At 40.9% G+C, this 19,609-nt stretch overlaps 1 protein-coding gene across 1 annotated transcript in view; it reads left to right on the top strand.

The window, feature by feature from the left end:
• Positions 1–19,609, top strand: part of TAX1BP1 (Tax1 binding protein 1) — a 54,762-nt gene that overhangs the window by 19,109 nt on the left and 16,044 nt on the right. The window contains exons 4-8 of the mRNA XM_072153722.1: positions 1,289–1,476; positions 1,745–1,903; positions 16,545–16,693; positions 17,539–17,629; positions 19,341–19,526. Of these exons, the coding sequence (XP_072009823.1) occupies positions 1,289–1,476; positions 1,745–1,903; positions 16,545–16,693; positions 17,539–17,629; positions 19,341–19,526 (773 nt within the window). The remainder of the gene's footprint in view (positions 1–1,288; positions 1,477–1,744; positions 1,904–16,544; positions 16,694–17,538; positions 17,630–19,340; positions 19,527–19,609) is intronic.

Here is a 19,609-nt window from a genome sequence, read left to right as displayed (position 1 = left end):
GGTGGGGAGTGAAAAATGAAAACGCAAAAACGAAAAAGGGTATCGGCGGGAAGGGGTTAAAAGTTATAACCATTACAAAAAATGAGGCTGAGCCTTAGTGGGGTCTGCCCAAGTATGAAAATTCTCAAATTTTAATCCCCTAGTGATTTTTATTCAAAAAAGATCATTTTTAACACTTTATTTTCAATTTTACTCAGTTTTATTGCTGATTTAGCTCCTATCTCTTTTTTAAGCAAACACTTCATGATTCCTCTGTGCTCTGAGATCCAGTGTGGTGACAATGTGGTTAGATTATCAGGGTATAGGGTTTATATACGCTTTCATTTACCGTCTGACGATTGTACTAGTTTCTGACACATAGAAAGAAAAATGAAACAGATCAGAGATGATGAGATGCATATAACACATAATGGGGGTCATTTACTAAGGGCCCGATTCGCATTTTCCCGACGTGTTACCCGAATATTTCCGATTTGCGCAGATTTCCCCTGTATTGCCCCGGGATTTTGGCGCACGCGATCGGATTGTGGTGCATCGGCGCCGGCATGCACGCGACGGAAATCGGGGGGCGTGGCCGAGCAAAAACCCGACGAATTCGGAAAACCTGCCGCATTTAAAAAAAGAAATGTGTCGCTTGGGACGCGCTTACCTTCACTCAGCCCGAGCCGGTGAACTCCAGCGCGTTCAGATGCTTTTCAGCGCAGCAGCGCCACCTGGTGGACGGCGGAGGAACTACCTTGATGAAGGAACTACCCGGCCAGACCCGAATCCAGCGCAGAGAACGCGCCGCTGGATCGCGAACGGACCGGGTAAGTAAATCTGCCCCAATGATTTTCTAAGCCTTGCTACATCTCTGCTCTGCTACAACATTGTCAGATCTGAAGTGCCCCCCTCCCACTCTGCCGCATAAAGACCCCTCCTGGAATTAATGGGTGGGGGCTACAGTCAGGGTGCAGAGAGAAGGTCAGCCCAGCATCAGACAGGAGAACAATGTCTGCCAACCCTAAATTCAGAAGATACAGGGTCGGAAACCTGGGCGACTGAAATTGTGTACAGCAGGACTGTAAATATATCTGTGAAATGCTGTATTTTTGTTAATAACAGTGAATTAGAGAATGTGTTATTTTGTTATCCTGAGTATATTTAAGAAACTTGTCTTCACGGGAATACCCCTTTAATCTAAACACTGGCTACGTCCTGAATGGGTTAAAGCTGAACCCGTGAACAATATTTTGGAAAGCAATTTTCATTTTAGGTCTTTAAACCCTTCTCTTGTCTGTGTCTCTAGGATACTATCTTCCTAATGATGATGGAGAGTTCTACCAGTTCTGCTATGTGACCCATAAGGGAGAAATCCGTGGGGCGAGCACGCCCTTCCAGTTCCGCACATCATCTCCTGTAGATGAACTGTTAACAATGGAAGATGAGGGTCATTCAGACATGTTGGTGGTAACAACCAAGGCTGGACTCCTGGAGGTAGGTGATGTGTGATCACCATGGCAGTTTTCTATAGTTTTAGATACATTTCTCACACCACCTCTATAGCTGTGTGTCAAACACCAAGGCAAATGAGACTGGTTTCCTAATTTCCCTAAATGGAAGAGTTTTTTTTTCCGCTTCAAATGTCCCTTTATTTCATAGAAACAAAACAAAGGTCATTCCCGTTCTTGTACATGTATTAGTAATGGTCACCTTCACTGTGCGGCATAAGAACTTGTTGTGCTATTGTCTTTTACAATTTCAGCTAAAAATAGAAAAAACAATGAAAGAAAAAGAGGAGTTGCTGAAGATAACCAGCGTCCTCGAGAAAGAAACCTCCCAACTGCGCCAAGAGGTGGAGCGACTGGAGCTGTCCTTGTTACGGGAAAGAGAGTGCTCTGAGCAGCTGCTCGCAGAGAGAGATGTGAGTATGTGGTAGAGATCTATGACTACTTTTTTTTTTTCCCACCGCTGCCAGGGTAGGGGGGGGATTGGGGGAGGGGAGGGCAAGGAAAGGGAAGAGAAATGACAAGAAGGAAAAGGAAGGGAAAAAAAAAAGGGAAACTTTCTTGAAGATTTGTTATATGATGTATTTGGCCTTTTCTTTTTCCCGTGCATGGTTGCAATGTATGTATTTTAAACTTTGTATATTATATGTAGATCGGTAATAAAAGGAAAAAAAAAAAAGAGATCTGTGACTATATCCTAGGAAGAGGAAGACGTCTGTGGGTAACTCTGTCAGAAGCACGGAACTGATCTTAAGGGGAATCCTGATCTGGCCGTACAATGTGACTTCTATGGCACCCGTTCACAGTGTGGCAAGCACATGCTGTCTCACTGCACTACTATATTTTGCTGTATTTTCGCAGGCTGATTGGTTTTCAATGGAGATGGGAGGGGTGAGGAGTACTCGCCCATTACCTCTCCTGCACCCACTCTCCTGCTCTGTTCAAGTGCATGAGTCATAAATCTGCAACTACATGATGCCTCCAGGAGCTGCAGAAAGCTTTTTAATAGTGCAAAAAATGAAAGTACTGTGAGCATCTTCTAGGTGCTGAGGCTTTTACTGTGTCTCCCTCTCCCCTTCTGCTTCTTCTGCACTTCCTTCTCCCTCTGCCTGATGTAATTCTCACACAGTGGGAAAGGATCCTACAAAGTGTAACAGCCTGTGAAGCTACAGCACGGAGGGGCTCTGGTTCCACCACCAGAGGCCTTCTGTCTCATTAGCATAATTTTAAAAGTAGATTTTTGAAAGGAAGGAGGCTATGGATAACACGTATAAGAAGATTACCACAGTCACAATGTCTGGATCTAGGAGTTAGTGTCCTGGTTTGTTATGGTAGATTCCCTTTAAGACACAGCAGCTATGTACTAGGTTCAAAATAGTTTGCGGATGTGGTGAATTCCAACTAAAGGGCCACAAGCACTAACCCAGCCCGACGTTATATATCACAGCATCCAATGTCCTATAGAGGACAGGCTATGCAATAAGGGGTCCATATATGTAACTTTAGATATTTTTTATTATTTTTATTTTAGCCTTTTTATTTTAGCCTTTTTATTTTATCTTTCAAAAATATAAAGCAAGCTGGGAAATCCCCCGACACAAATACAGTCCCCCACTTCTATGGTGACCTATAATGCTTTCTGTAGTCAAACCTACATCTTCTTATTTATATATTTTATATGTAGTGTAGGTCTGTTCTGGGGGCCCAAAATTCATTGTCCACTACACAATGGTGTCTGCTAGACTTGAAATTCATCTGTCTTCTGTTTTATCTTTGGGGTTCAGTATTAGTGTTCAGATTTCAGGCTGCTGTCCCCCTATAACATGCTCTGTCCCCATGCTAGTCAGAGATGGTAGAGTCTGAGAAATCAGAAATGATGAAGTCCAGGGCTGTTATGAGAAAATATTTTTTAGGTTCAACTTGTACTGTGCCCGCAAACTTGTAGTAATGGTTATTTGCCTAAAAGAAATACATGCATTTGTTAGGGAAATTCTCAGTGAAGTCAGTGAGATTTGGTTATAGGCCACCATGGTAAAAGTGCATTACTTTCCTACGTCCTATGTTTCTCTATCTCTGATGGTCTATAAAGGCACATTCCCCAGATTGACATTTTGTATCGTTCCTTTAAAAACTCTCCCATATTCGCTAGGATCCCTTGCCTGGATTTGCTCACGGCTTTCCGCCAGGGCGAGCTGCTTTTCTTTGAAGCTCGGACGGAAGCTGAATGAGATGATGACAAGCTATATAGTATAAGGTGCATGAGTTGTGTGTTTACAGAGTACAGGTTAATTCTATTAACCTTCAGCCACTTTGGCTTTTATGTTGTAAAACTATTAGAAAGCTTCAGGATTTTGGTACCAGGCTTGGATCACAAGCATTTCCAGATGTAGTCCCATGGGGGGAAAAGAGCGCTAGCAGGAAGGCTTTCAGCGTCTGACCGGTGCTTTGCAATCTGCGGGTCTCAGGTTGCTGTGATATTGCTGGTCCTAGGGTGATCATAGAGTCTCAGACTCGTGGGAACGCTGAGAGTTATAGTTACAGGATAATTGGAGAGCCACAGCTTGTGGACCACAGCATTTTACTTTACAGTGTGTATTCATGCCAAATAATGCCACCCCCCAACCTCTATGTACACATCACTACAGAATAATATGTTGTAAACCCATCAATTGTGTAAGTAGAGCACAGAAAACTTAAAAAAAAAAAAACATGTGAAAATTCAAATCACCCCCCCCCCCCTTTTTTCCAGAGAATTTGGTTATATCCCTTTGTCCCAAAACACCAAATCTGTCAATGTATAAAAACCATTGTCCCATACAGGGAACGCTGTGACAGAAAAAAGTCATAATAGCCATTTTTTCTCTGGTTCTTGAGGTCCTACAGTTCAAAAAATTGTATAGATGAAAAGGTAAAAAAGAAGTTACAACTTACACTGAAAGGATTAGGATATAACATAAATATATACATTTGGTATCTCTAAAATGGATGGGTGTCATCCGGACCGCACAGGGAAAGTTGTAAAAACGAGAGCAGAATGCAAAATGGCAAACTGTGGTTTGTTTTTGTAATTTGTACCACATTTGGTTTTTCTTTTCGTGCTTCCTAGTACACTACACAGAATATTAAATGGTGCCACCAAGAAAAACAATTGATTCCACCAAAAAACAAAAAACAAGCCAGCACTGGAAACGGAATGAAAAAAAAATCTTTGACTTTTGGCAGCAGGGTAGAAAAAAATTGAAGAGGAAATCAGAGGGTTAAATGTCAATAACTGGGTTGCTGTGAAAATAATCCATGGTTGAGGTATGACATTTACTTGGAGTGTGGCACCACCTACTGAGCACCACCTTCATCCCCATAACTCCATGAACTCCTGTGCAGCATAACTAGATAAAATGATATGGTAATAACCCGGCGGTACATGCTCTTCACCAAATAAGAGCTATATGATCACAAAACTTACCTTTAAAAGTTATTCCACATTGTTGTCAAGAGATGTTATCACTCGCATCAGTCCCTGCACCCCAGAAGGGCTCACAAGAAAATCGACTTATTTCTTATATGACCTAAGAGGAATCGCCAAGTAGATTTGTCAATGTAACATACAGTATTTTTTGGAGTATAAAACCCCAGATTTAGTCATCCGAAAAAAGTAAATATATATGTGACACCCTGTGGGTAACACACAAGGACACCACACTCCGCTCTTCTTCATACCCAGTCCCAGATGCAACATGTTCTCTTACCTCATCTCCTGGCATTTTTAGCAAAAGGGCTTATTCTAGGATTTGCATGTATTCCAATGTTTCTCCCCATCCCCCGTAAGAATACCGAAGTTTATAATGCCACACAAAATTGATAGAGTTGGCATAGCTTAGGTGAAGGTGCTGGGTTTTGGGACGGTGCAACTATCACCACCAACTTTCTATTGGACTTCATGCAGACTCTGAAGTCACTTCATTGTTTACACTGCTCTGTATGCCTACTCACCTTCAGTCTAATAGAAGCTGCCCTGGATACAGTGTTCTATTTAAAGAGGACCTATCACGCTAAAAAACGGTACTAAAGTGAGCAGGTCCTAGTGCTAAACCTCCGATAACGCTAACAAACACTGCTGTACTGTACACTAGAAACGCTTGACTGCTCTCAAAGCAGTCCGGCATATTCATGAGGTGGCAGTCCGATGTGCTGCCTCTTCCCCAGATCCGCCCGCTCACTCCATAGGCCAGCGGTAACTGCAGCACGTCATGTGGCAGTCACCGCCCCCTCATGAATACGCTGGACCGCTTTGAGAGCAGTCCAGCGTTTCTAGTGTACAGCGCAGCAGTGCTTGTTAGCGTTATCGAAGGGTTTAGCACTAGGATCTGCTTTTATTATCTCTGCATATTATGCGGTTTCTGAGAAATTCTCATTTTAATCTCTATGCTAATGAGGCAGTTGGTGCAACAAGGTCTTGTCCTTAGAGGACTGTTACTCCTGCCATAACTCCCTTTAAGTGACTTTATTTTTTTCCTCTCTAGAAGGAAATGTTGGTACTAATAAATAAAACCGTTCACTTATCCCACTAATGTGTGATCTCCATGAGAGAACAGAATAGGGAATTTTTCATTTTTAATGGTTAGAATTGTAACTGTAACTACTGGGAATTATAATATGTTGTGATGTAATAAATTAACTCTCTGACTTTTATGAGGAAGCGCACATTTCTGTTCCTACAGCTGTAAAGTGACTTGCCCAATATTGTTGTGTACATTGTGCATGAAACAGTAGCGTAATGATAAAGGTAATGGCACAACAAGTGCTCCTGAGGGGAAGACGTTAAGGACTTGTGCACACTGTCCACAGGATATAGAGCTGCTAATTGTACAACAATCGGGCAGGACAGCGGGCCGTCTATCCAGAATTGTGTAACGCCGCCTCGCCATTGGCTGCGGCACACTGATGGCTTACCTATTCTTGGCATTGCAGCATGCAATCTTCATTTTTACTATGGTTTACAGTGGAATAGCGTGCAATAAACAAAGTCATCTGTCAGCCCGGGACTCTCTTAAAGATAATTTATGGCGGGGGCCTGACGTCAGGACTGATAAGGAAGGGTGGCATATAATGGCTTTTCTTTTCCCACTGCACCGTTCATATTTAACAGCATACAAAGGTAAATTTACACTGATAGGACTGGAAACGCCATTCGCTTCAACTTTTACTGGCGTGAAAGGTGTTTATGGCATTTAATTGTTAACAGGATTTACCCATTTACTGGCACAAAACAGTAGCGGCTATTTCAGGCTCGGTGTTTACAGAATTGCCCATGTATTAATGCAGCTAAAAGACATGTTTTTTTTTTTTAAATTACGTCAGTTTAGGTACTGGGGCTAGTACCCACTTTAAATGCCATATCGCTCCATTCTATTTAAGGATTCCGGATGTCTGGGCTCCTTTGGGTGATACGGGGGGGATTCTATGTGATCAATCACTACTCGAGTGGTAGGACATGTGACCTTCTAGTACCCTTTAGCGCACTTGGTACCTTGAACATTTTGGTATTTCCGAGAAATTCCCTGTTTAATCCATATGCTAATGAGGCAGTTGATGCTCCAAGGTTGTGTCTATATTATTACACCAAGAATTACACCATTAAGCTACTAGTCCCTTCAGGAAGGGTATGAAATGCCATTCTAGAGTTCCCTCTTTTATGTGAGACCTCACCCTTTTACCTATAAACAAAATGCTCTCATATACACATTAAAAAATAATCAGCGCAGAGTCCTATTTTGCCTGAGATGAGTTGAATGTAGAGGCTGAAGGGGGAGTGTCGCTTCAGACATCCTTATCTTTGGTTCTATAGTGCCTAGAATTATGGTATCCTATTAAAGATAAGAATCTCATCTCCAGATCACATCAGATGGTTCTGTGATCTACATGCTTGGAAATGCAAGCTCCAGAGAGATCCAGTTCCCACCTTTTTAATTATCTCCCTCTATCTCCAATGCTGTATATCACAGCCTGATGGAACTGAATGATAAAATGCTTCGCTTTAAAATGGCACTGGAAGCATGTTTCTATGTACTATAGAACAGAACCGAGAGCATCTGAAATGACACTCCCCCTGCAGCCCCTAAAATTGACTCATCTCAGGCAAAATATGAGTAAGAAATATATATGAGCAAGAGAGATTTCACATATAAGAGGGAATTCTAGAAGGACATTTCATACCCTGTCTTAGAGGGCTGGTAGTTTACTCGGTAAAATCTGGTGATGGTCCCTTTTTAAATGTGGTTCCTTAATCCTTTATATCTTTTTGCAGTATGAGATTTTTGGTCGCCATCACACACACACACATAGGTTTTCTGTAACCTTTATCTTCTCACAATCCGTTATCCCAGGGTTTTGTTTTTGTTTTTTACATGTTGCAGACCTTCTTTCCTTCACGTTGGACACTCTTTATGAAATGAATTGTGGGTATGAAATCCTTGTAGTGCTATTTAGATCCTTGGATTTGCAGTAAGCTGTGCTTGGAAGTAGAGATCATGTTTTATTGGTGGGGGGAGGTGGAAATCACTTGTGTCTTTTCTAATCTTGTGTTGCCCTCTAGTGGCTGAAAACATTGAATAAATGCTTTGCAATCCGTCTTTTGTAAAAAAAAAAAAAAAAAGTGAAATGGGTCAAGTTCAACAGATTTTATCAAGTTACAGGGAATAATAATTTTTAAAGTAGTCTGGGAGCCAAGCAGCCTAAGAGCGATATTTATGCTAGAAAGAGCACTTTTCTGTCTCCGCATGGAAGACTTGCTTGTATCTTGTGCATTTTCTTAGATAAGTTTAGGTTTTTACTTCCTATTTTGCAGTTGTTAAATATAGCTTGCTATTAAAAACTGAGCATCTGTATTTACAGAGTTATTAAAATTCTTACCAGCTTCTGCAAAGTCCACTGCACGTGTAGTTTATTATATACAATGCATGTTATATGTTTATTGTGTGAGTGTGTATATATACACTTTTTACATTTCATATATATATATATGAAATGTAAAAAGCTGCAAGTTATATGTAAGGCAAAGTTTGCGTTTGTGTCTTGGGCGTTGTAATGAAAGCTCACCCCCGCTGTGTGCTATAATAGGACCTGTTGGGCTTCTAATAAGGTGTCTGTGTTTTTAACAGATAAAAAAAATCCTGCCTTAGGGGTATAATGTGCTTTTTGGGGAAATATTCAATGTTTTTTAACCAAGCTTCAAACACACATTTTTTAAAGGTGCTGTACCAACTACAGGCAGTCCCCAATTTAAGTACACCAGATTAAGGGTGCTGTCACACGGTGCGTCCTTGGACCGTGCGTTTTTAAACGCACTGAAAATGCATACGTTTTTGTGTGTTTACCATACATTTAGTTTTATGTTTATCATGCATTATTGATAAACCTTGTTTTCATTAAAGCACAACATTTTGAAAATCCCCAAAATTTGGAAATCCAATTGTCACTGGGACAATTTTTTTTTCTGGAGTTACAATTATGAAATATAACTGCAAATTCTGCAAATTCAACTTAAGTACAAACCTAAGAACCTATCATGTATCATGTAACATATTGGGCCTTCACCAATCCGCTTGTTATTCCCTATCCCCTTGAACAGCAGAGACTTGATATATCTTTTGCCAAATCTTAAATATTAAATAGATTTTCTAGGCAAAATCTATTAATGACCTATCCATAGGGTGGCTTATAAACAATGGCTTACATACGGTGCCAGAAGCAGACAGCTCTGTCTGTAGTGAAGGGACTGCGACATCACTACGAATGGATCTTTCTGCTTCCACTATTGTCCCAAGGGTGCACCAACTTATTGGTGGGGTGCTATATAATACTGCAGAGGGTGCGCCGTGTACCATTGCACATATGCACTGCTACAAGGGATCTATCTATCTTCCTGATATACCTCAGTAATTTATAACTTCTTTACTACACAATTTTGCTGCATTCATTTTCATATTCATTTACAACCTTTTCCAACTATTCAGCTTTTATCGTAAGTTTATGGGCAGCAGAACGTGTAGAGGGTTGGTCACTGAAACTCGCTGCACTCACAGGGTTCCTTGGTTTCCATTGTTAAATGTCCTGAATAGACTGGTAATATGTTACATTGCAGCAGATCTGTATCAGGGACGTTGTTGGAGATTGATATCTCATTATCACCGTGGTGGTGCTCAGCCCTACCACACACAATGCGCTTATGTTAGATTTGTCCTCTAGAGTTACTTTCCATATGACACCATTTTATACTCGCGATTATCCCTGCTCTATAAAATTCTGGGTATCCCTGATTGGGTTATTGACTGTATGGGGGTACATGGATCATTTGGTGCCTGTGTGTCTGTAATGACAAATAGATGTAATGTTGTTTTATATGGTCTTGGGCAGGATACAAGATTTTTTCTTTGTTTCTCCCTTGAGGATTGTGCACAATATTACCAAAAATCCTTATCTAATTGGAAGACATGAAAAGTAGCTATAAAACGTCACACCTATTACTGGCAGGAAGGTTTTTCTACAATAATTTAGTAATACGGTAATTAAAATTTAGTTTACTGTGTTATGATTTAGAATTGGATGTATTTGCGCTGGCAGGGACCGGCATCTTCTACAAAGTGGTTAGAGGCGAAGATTGCTGTAAGATAATAAAACAAGTTGTACTTGATGGTTCACGCCTTCTTATTCCATCCTAAACTTGTGTGTTTACCCTCGCCAACGCACATGGATACGTACACAATGCGTAATACACGCTGATTTTAAAAGTGAAATTTTGCAGCTTTTAGCTCATTAACACAAACGTGCAATTTTTGCAGCCCTGTATTTCCGTTCTGTGGGAATCTGGATAATCGTGACGGTTTTCGTGTGTGCACATATGTCACCGTATCCGTACTGTATCCACATAAAATATGGTGGGCTGGCAAATGGTGAATGCCTGACTATTGGCTGGCTCCTCCCAGCTCCTCCCAATGGTTCTGGTCTCCATGGATACCGCACGTATATACGGTAGCATATGGCGCACAACTGTAGAGAGCTTGTATGCAACCCGTATTTTATACGTTCCCGTAAACTTCTATGGGGTAAATGGAGAGGAAATACATGAGAAAATAGGACATGCTCTATATTTTTATACGGCTTACTTACCTTGCGGTACAGTGGGCAATATAGCAATGTAAATGGATGGCTGCGGACATGTTCAGTCCATATTGTGTCCACTTACATTTTTTTTAAACATCTGTATGTCTTCAGTTTTTTTCAGATAGTTTAGAAACCCATCATTTTTTTTTTTTTAATTTGTGGAGCTATTAACTTCTATGGAGGTCCCTGGTCTGCACGTGAGAAAAAAAATTGTGCATGCTGCAGTTTTGTTCTCACTGTCTGCACATCTATGAAAAAAAAAAACGGATGTGTGAACAGACATTGACCCATATGCCATCAGCAGAAATAACAAATAGAAGCACCTGTCTGAATGAGCCCCAATACACATCTGCATTGCATTTGATGCAGATTTTTATTTGGGTTTTCTGCATGACAACCCGCAATGTGTGCAGATAGACGGTCCTTGTACACTGAACGCTGAAAATCGGGTAGCAAAATTATATTGGCACTGGTTTACATCCATTTACATTGAGTGATCATTGATACAATAAACATGACTGTTGTGGTTGCAGACATTAAAGAAGAAAAGTTACTCTTACTGGTTTCTTCATACTAGGCAAAGGGCATTTTGGAAGGACAGCAGGGTTCCTTCTTCCTCAGTACAGACAGTATGGCCCCTATGTTGTGCAGCATGTCCCTATAGGGCAGTGATGGCGAACCTTTTAGGGACCGAGTGCCCAAACTACAACAAAGACCCGCTTATTTATCGCAAAGTGCAAAACACAGAATTTAATTTGTGATTTATACTCCCTGCTCTGTCACAGTTTTCATTGATACCAGCCCCTGAGGACACCAATAAAGCAGAAAATAGTCCCAGGTAGCGCTGTCACTTTAAAATATCTCTGTGCACAGCAAGTCCTGGGCTGTCTGGGACTGTAGGAAGATGCCTGGAGTCATCTCTGGTGATGGCCTGAGTGCCCACAGAAAGGGCTCTGAGTGCCACCTGTGGCACCAGTGCCATAGGTTAGCCATCACTGCTATAGGGGATGTGCTGCCAACCACCAGGGATATTAATTTGCGGAGAAAAGCAGCAACACATTTACAATTTCTTGCTTGTTATGGATATATTTACAGCGGCAATAAGGAATGAGCATTTGTACTAATAATCCTAGAGCTGTTCTAGCTGTATGGCAGAGGCATATCATATTTTAGAAGCACGATTGCCATTTAGTCACAGATAAATCCAGTATATTAGCTGCCAGTAGCTGGCATGAGGGCGCTATACATGGCAGACGCTGGTAAACCCTTCAGCTTGTGAAGGCGACAAAACACACGTAGCCTTAACTGTAAAACAAATAGATGACGGGGTTTATTACATACAAATGAAGGCTTTGGTTAATTATTAAAATGTGTGTGCCCTGTGTTTTACTCCGTCTCTTGATGTGTTTAACAGGGGCAGAAGCTGTGGGACATGACTCAGTATTTCTCCAGGAGCTTAGCCTGGTAACCAACACACACATTTTAGTACTTCAGAAACGACAAAAGCAGAACTGATCCAGTATGATGAGACCGATCCCGGTAGTCAGTGACGCTAGTTATAGACTAACCTATTACAGTGTAGGAGATGGGGCAGACTGTCCCGTTCATATCAATGACAATCACCAAGTGGACTGTAGGGCCACATTCACATGACTGCATGGTGGATGTATGTAATACTGCAAGCTGGCGGCCATACATACATCCCACATAGACAGTAATGGCAGCACGGAGCGATACGTTGCCACACATGTGTGGCACCGTACTGCTGCGCACACGGGAAAAAGATGGGACAAGTCCTATCTCTCCCCGTGTTCACGGCTGTGCACACAGCTACGGCCCAGCTGGCATACGTTTGTGTAAATTCGGCCTAAGAGCCAATACTGAAACTTAGACAGACCTCCACCGTTTTTGGTCATGTTTTCTTTTTTTCCCCTATTTAAATTTTGTTATCCTCTCAGTGATTTTTTTCCCCCCAAATCTCTGAAATTGTATTACATTGTTTATATTCTCATAACAAATCTATATATTTTTTATTTTTTAAATGGACCTCCTAAAGGAAATCTACCATCAAAATCAAGCATGATAAACCAGGGACACTTACTCATAGATCCAGGCACTGTGACTGTGCTGATATTTTGTTATCTATGGCCTCCTACCTTCTAAAATCAACTTTAAAATAATGCTAAAGAGCCAAAAAGGCTCTGGGCGTGTTACCAGAGTCCCTTCGTGCTGCAGCTTCACAGGCTGTTACATTCTTAAGGAGCACGCCCCCCTTACCCCACTCCCACTGTTAACTCATTGGTGATTACAGGATGTGCAAGGTTTAGGGTGTAACAGCAGCTTGTGAAGCCCGGTGGGCATACCGCCGTGTGAATGCACCCTTAGGCATAGACAGGTTATAAGTCGCCCTTGGTGTATTTAGGCGACACGTTTCAAGCAGTTTGCTCTTTGGCTGGATCTGCCGCAGTAAGCTTTAATGGAACTGTGGAAGAAGAACACAAATCCCAACAGATAACTCCCTGGTAGCGGGAAGACTGGAAAGTACTGGGCTTAGTCCTGAGTCTATAAGGGGCTTTTTGGAATTGGAAAAACATGGCAACACCACATTTGTCCACAGTTTTAGTGTGGTAATGCAGCAGGGCTCCATTTTCTGCAGTGAAGCTGAGCAGCTCGTTTAAAGGTCCCGGGGTCACCTAGAGCCTAGGGATCTGCAGGCCAAATGTCCTGCTTCATAAGCATAACGCTTGATACTAAATCATAGACAAAGTCAGCATTATTATTTATATACAAATAAGGATTTTGGTGCACAGTGGGTGTGGCCTATAGGTTTGGTGCACCACCCTCACTGTCTTGATTGACAGTTCCCTAGAGCCATATACCTAGAATTACTAAGCTGATCATGTGCACTGTTATTCCTTGTCTGTCATAGGCAAGTGTGGTACCACTACAGAAAGTAATAGAAATTCAACTTAATTCACTTAACGTCACTCACGTTGAGCATTAGCCCTAATTGGAGTTTACTAAAAAATAAAGTTAGGTGGAGAACCTCTTCTAAATAAGTAAAGGGGGAAAAAAACGAGCACAGAAAGTTGGAAAGAAGACTTGTTAGCGAGTCCGTCTCGCTCCGACCCCTGGGTGCTTGTAAAAGTTCTCCTCTTAATTACTGTAGCTCGGAGCATGATTTTACCATTAATGAGTAAACACAGCCCCTCATTATATTTTATAGTACCTGAATAGTACGGAGCGGACTTGGATACTGTCCAGTGCCATTTCTCTACCAGATATTCAGACTCTTTCACTGCCAGCTGCACTTGTGCCATGGGGCTCCTGGGAGGACTGTCCCATGCACATGGATATGATGGGCACAAAACCTATACAAGAATCTGCTCTGCTTTTCCTGCTCTATAATATGCCACTGATTGTTCCATTTCCTACTTCTATCTTATGCAAGTTGGATGTAGACATTCTAGATGCTGTCGTGGCTTGTCTAGCGTTTCTAGATCAGATTATAGAATGGAAGTCCACCTTGTTATATAGTGATGGAGATCTACACTCACCGGCCACAAAAAGAAAGCCCTGGTCCTCGGGTTGCGATTGCAATATGTAGACTTGCATAGATAAATGCGATTTTTGTTTTCCCGCTAAATCTTGTTCTCTTATGGTGTGTTTCAGAGCTATAATGTACGGTAATATTATATAACATAATATTGTGGCTTTACTGCTGTTTACTGACGCTGAGCATCTCTGGCAGGATCGCAACCAATAATTCAGCCCACTTGTTAAATATATGCTGTATACTGTAAGCAAATCCGGTTTAATGAGTAGTTGTCTACTTCCAGCCTTAGTTACCGAATTAAGTCCTGACTGCTATTTACAAGCCCGTTTTACGATGTCTATCCACACCTCCCCAAACATATTCTGTTTATCTGAACTTATTACCTTTTATATAAATGCTCATTGTATTGTTACAATGTTATTTCATCGTCTAATGCTGCCTTTAGAAAGTTGTTACACATCTAATAAAAAACAATCCGCTCTGTTCAAGTGATTAACCCCCTTCCACGACCCTGCTTCCACATTGCTAATGCCTTCCCACAATGGGTTAAAGTTGTTTTCTGTGATGTATTTTTCAACATTAATTTTAAGTTTTTTCTGGGTTTATAAAAATGTTAAAAACAAGCCCTCATACAGATACATCGATTGTTGAACATTTTTTGGGGTCATTAATTTTGATGTCTGCTCAGTCCACTAAAGGGTTAACCATCTATTAATGAAATACCTGATGCATATTACTCATCATTTGTACTTTTGCAATAGCTTGGGATGTTGTAATGAGGTTGGTTACATTGGGGGGTGAGAACATGGGTGAGGGTGCGGGTTTTATTTTTACTTTTGTGATAGCTGAAAGTCATAAAAAAAATGTGGTCTCTGTTTGCAAAGGTCAATAACGGTGAATAAATAGAATGGTATTGTGTGGATGTACAACCCTATGCAAACTAGACTTGGCAAGCTCTTTTATTGTCAAACACTGGTTGAGTCCATTTCAGGTTTGTTGGCGCCTTAATTTGTAGGAAGTCTATGACCAGCAATAAAAGAGAGGTTCAGTGTCAGTTTCATGTTAGTAAGTGGAGTTGTTAAGGATTCTCCTCTTTTTTAGGTTACAAAATGCTTTTCTCATTCTAGAGGACCGGACTGGCCTGTATTACATGGACCCCTCTGTGCTGTAGCTTCACAGGCTGTTACACTGTTCAAGGAGCACTTCCCATTCCTTTGCCTAATGTAATCTCGCACAGTGGGGAGTGATGAGGGAGAAGAGGAAGACTGTGACCCTACAGCATGGAGGTGCTATGGTAACACCCCCAGAGTCATTCTGTCTCATTAGCATACGTTTAAAAGTTGATTTTAGATGGAAGGAGGCCATGGATAACAAATATAACAAGATTACTGCAATGGCTGGATCTATGAGTAAGTGTCCCTGGTTTATCATGCTTGGTTTTGATGGTAGATCTAGTTTATTAGGATTCTACGTATGCACTGACAGAGTCATGGTGGACTGGCTCCTGATATTGATCGGTCATTACATCCCTTCCTGCGCTCCTATGCCTCACCTGAGTGATGATGTGATCTTCCACAATAAAAAACAGTACCTAACCGTGCTGTTCCACAGAAACCTTTACACATAGGCAGGGTCCTAGTCGCCAAAAGACCTGATAAATGCATCTGGTCCATTACCAATAAATTGGCTGATGTCCTGTAAGCTCTTGTGTCCCCCCCCCCCCCCTTCATCCTCATAGACTGTAAGCTCTTGTGTCATCTCCTCATCCTCATAGACTGTAAGCTCTTGTGTCATCTCCTCATCCTCATAGACTGTAAGCTCTTGTGTCACCCCCTCATCATACTCATAGACTGTAAGCTCTTGTGTCACCCCCTCATCATACTCATAGACTGTAAGCTCTTGTGTCACCCCTTCATCCTCATAGACTGTAAGCTCTTGTGAGCAGGGCCCTCACTCCTATTGTTCCATATGACTGTTTGTACATAGAATATATATATATTATATAATGTAATATATAATGTATTATATTTGTCTATGTCCCTCATGATATGTAAACCGCTACAGAATATGATGGCGCTATATAAAGATTATTATTCTGAAACTACTTGTTCATTCTAACTAAAATCTCTGTGCCCCATACGAACGTTTTCAATCCTCACAGGTTTTATTTAATTTCAAGTTTTATAAAATGATATATTACAATATATACCAGTTGGGGTCACATAGAGCCCAACTGTGGATTTTATAAGGTGCCCATGTAATGTTTTCTATCCTTTTGATGATGGTGACTGTATACAAAAACAAAAAAAAAATCTAAAAAAAAACCTCTTCTTGACTTGAAGGGATTGCTTCAAGCCTCTGACATCCTAAAAGCGGAAAGCGAGGAAGTAAAGAAAGCCTGCAAAGAAATGTCTTCAAAGATCCTTCAGCTTGAAGAAGACCTCATGACTGTGACTCAGAAAGCCATTGAAAAGGAAACGGAATTAGATAGGTAAGTTGTACTGTAAGTGCTGTAATGTGAATAGACCCATATGCTTTAGAAAACCAAGTTCTTTGATGGGTACATGATTCTAAAGCAGCCAAATGACAGCTATCCCCACAATCATGGCTGGGCCTGCAGATGTTCACAAACCTTCTGCCTGACATGCATCGCCTCCTCCCACCCCCATACCCTCTTTTATGTGCAATCTTTATAATATCACTATAAAAAAAGTTATATATAATTCAGCATAGAAGAGTCATCTATTGCCTGAGATGAGTTTAGTGGTTTAGTTTAGTATCTGTAGTTCACTGAACCGGATGTCTACTTAAAGATGAGGTTTGTATCTTTAATATGACATAAAAGCATAGTTTTTGGTATTATAGAGCCCAAGTAAAGGTCATCTGAAGTGACACACAGCAAAATATGACTCTTCTCTGCTCATTTAGGTAAATGGGTGAGATTTCACTTAAAAGAGTGAATTCTAGAATTGACATTTCATACCCTACCTGAGGGGGCTGGTATAATGTAGTGGGGTAAAAGTTGGGGGGTGAGAACATGTTGGGGGGTGAAAACCCATAAGTGTTTTTTTTTTTTTTTTTTTTTTTTTTTGAAGCCCCATTTCACTGTGCAATATTCTAGATAAATGTCAGTTCTGAATTGTTATATTCTGTCCTGACATCCATCTTTTTAGCTGCTTGTGTGATCCCAGAGTCCCATCTACATGCACAGTGACCATCATAGAAGAAGCCATAGAGAGCCGTTCAGTGCTGCTATGTGTTAATTGACCCAGTTTTTTTTATTTATTTTTTTTAATTGGACATAAAACTAGAACCCTCTCTTAATTCCTTTTTCAGCTTAAAAGATAAACTTAAGAAAATAAAATTAGAGCGAGAACAACTGGAATTTCAGTTGAAGAATGAGAAGGATGAGAAGGAGCTATATAAGGTAAGGAGACATGAGATCCTATAGCTGCGGTGTGGTGCACAGCTGACATAACCGGGTGACAAGCACGAGGGCACGATGGAACTGCTGAGTTTCCCAAAGTTGTGGCAATCCGTTCTAGGAATACTAAATAAAGAAAAGCCATCAGGTGCTGTGCACATCCACAGTGCCCTTCTTGGACATGCACTCTTGACTATTTTAAAGCCGTCATATACACAGTTCTATGGCTTTGTCTTATATGTTTATGTATATGAGTTTATGATATATACATATACATATCGGAGGTAAAAATCTCATAAATGAATCCTATTGCCTCATTCAGAGATTTTTCACCTTATGAGGGAATGAATATCATTAGCACAGCACTTTTGTTATGGCGTATAAGTCAGTTTTTAGATCATTTCAAAGATGGATCAGTCACAGCGTCGTGGCTTTTGTTATAACTGGAAGCCAAACAATCCAGAAACCCATATATTTAGTCCGTGCCATTCAGTAGAGTAGACAAGAGAGCCAACACTGGTGTGACAGCGTCATCTATAGGGATGCATAGTCATAAAAAAGTCATTAAACATGAAAGGAAATGAAGTTAAATGTTCTAATAATTATTATATTCCTTATTAGATAAATAGTGCCATGTGCTTAGTCTGAATGTGTAAAGTAGAAAGACTTGGCCACTGAAGCCATACATACACACAATATATGTAATAGATGACTATTGACTATAACGTCACACTTATCCGTTCACCACTTTACACAAGAACGTCGCTTTCAATTCGCTGAATATTTTCTCCAATAGACACCTATAAAACAATAGGTCATGACCTAAAATTAAGGGGTGAAAGGTTTAGATTAACAATGAGACCCTCGCTCTCCACACAAAGTGAGAGGCACATATGGAACAAGTTACCCTTGGAGACGGGGAGCTTTGGATTTTTCCTTGTGTGAATTGAACAATGGCCGTGTTCCTTTTGTTCGAAAAAAGCTCAGTGTTGGAGAATGTTTTATGCTCCCGGGGTGGAACTTGCTTCCAGAGAGGAATTTCAGTGGAAAACCTCAACAATAATTATGGCTCCAGTTATGTAACCTTGGCGAGAACATTATTTATCTGCTTGTTGTTGTTTTCTTGTGGGATTATTTTTTTTTGCTTGAGAAAATACACATTTGGTTATTTAGTCTAACCATAAACTGGAGGGACAGGATTAGTAAAAAGAATATAGAAATAGGTGTTTAATAGCATTTATATTTAAAAATCTTTCTATATATCTGTTTTATCCCATTTTATTCTACACCTTCACTTTTGCACTTGCTCTCCTTTCTATCACCCTTTTTCTTGCTCACCCCTCAGTTTTCCCTTCTCTTGCTCACCCCTCAGTTTTCCCTTCTCTTGCTCACCCCTCGGTTGTATCCTTCTCTTGCTCACCCCTCAGTTGCCTCTTTTCTTGCTCGCCCCCCTGTTGCCTCTTTTCTTGCTCGCCCCCCCTGTTGCCTCTTTTCTTGCTCGCCCCCCCCTGTTGCCTCTTTTCTTGCTCGCCCCCCCTGTTGCCTCTTTTTTTGCTCGCCCCCCCTGTTGCCTCTTTTCTTGCTCGCCCCCCCTGTTGCCTCTTTTCTTGCTCGCCCCCCCTGTTGCCTCTTTTCTTGCTCGCCCCCCGGTTGCCTCTTTTCTTGCTTGCTTCTTTCACATGCATTTACATAAAATTGTACTTTTTTTTTATAGGTTCACCTAAAAAACACTGAAATTGAAAACACAAAGCTGCTGACAGAAGTACAGACATTAAAAAATTTGGATTTAAGTAAAGAAAACTTAATTACTCACTACAAAGAGGAAATCAACAAAATGAAGCTGTGTCTGTCTGATAAGGAGAAGCTGTGTGCAGAACTACTGCAGAACGCCTCTGAGAAGGTGAGACCCGCACGCATATGGCCATATTTATGTTGCTGGATTTATAAGCCCTTATGTGATATTTTATTTGTGGCTAATTCCTT

The sequence above is a fragment of the Engystomops pustulosus genome, chromosome 5, assembly GCF_040894005.1.
Source record: "Engystomops pustulosus chromosome 5, aEngPut4.maternal, whole genome shotgun sequence".
In the NCBI taxonomy this organism is placed as follows: Eukaryota; Metazoa; Chordata; class Amphibia; order Anura; family Leptodactylidae; genus Engystomops; species Engystomops pustulosus.
Note: the sequence above shows the minus strand (reverse complement) of the source record. Positions and strands in the feature narration are given on the sequence as shown.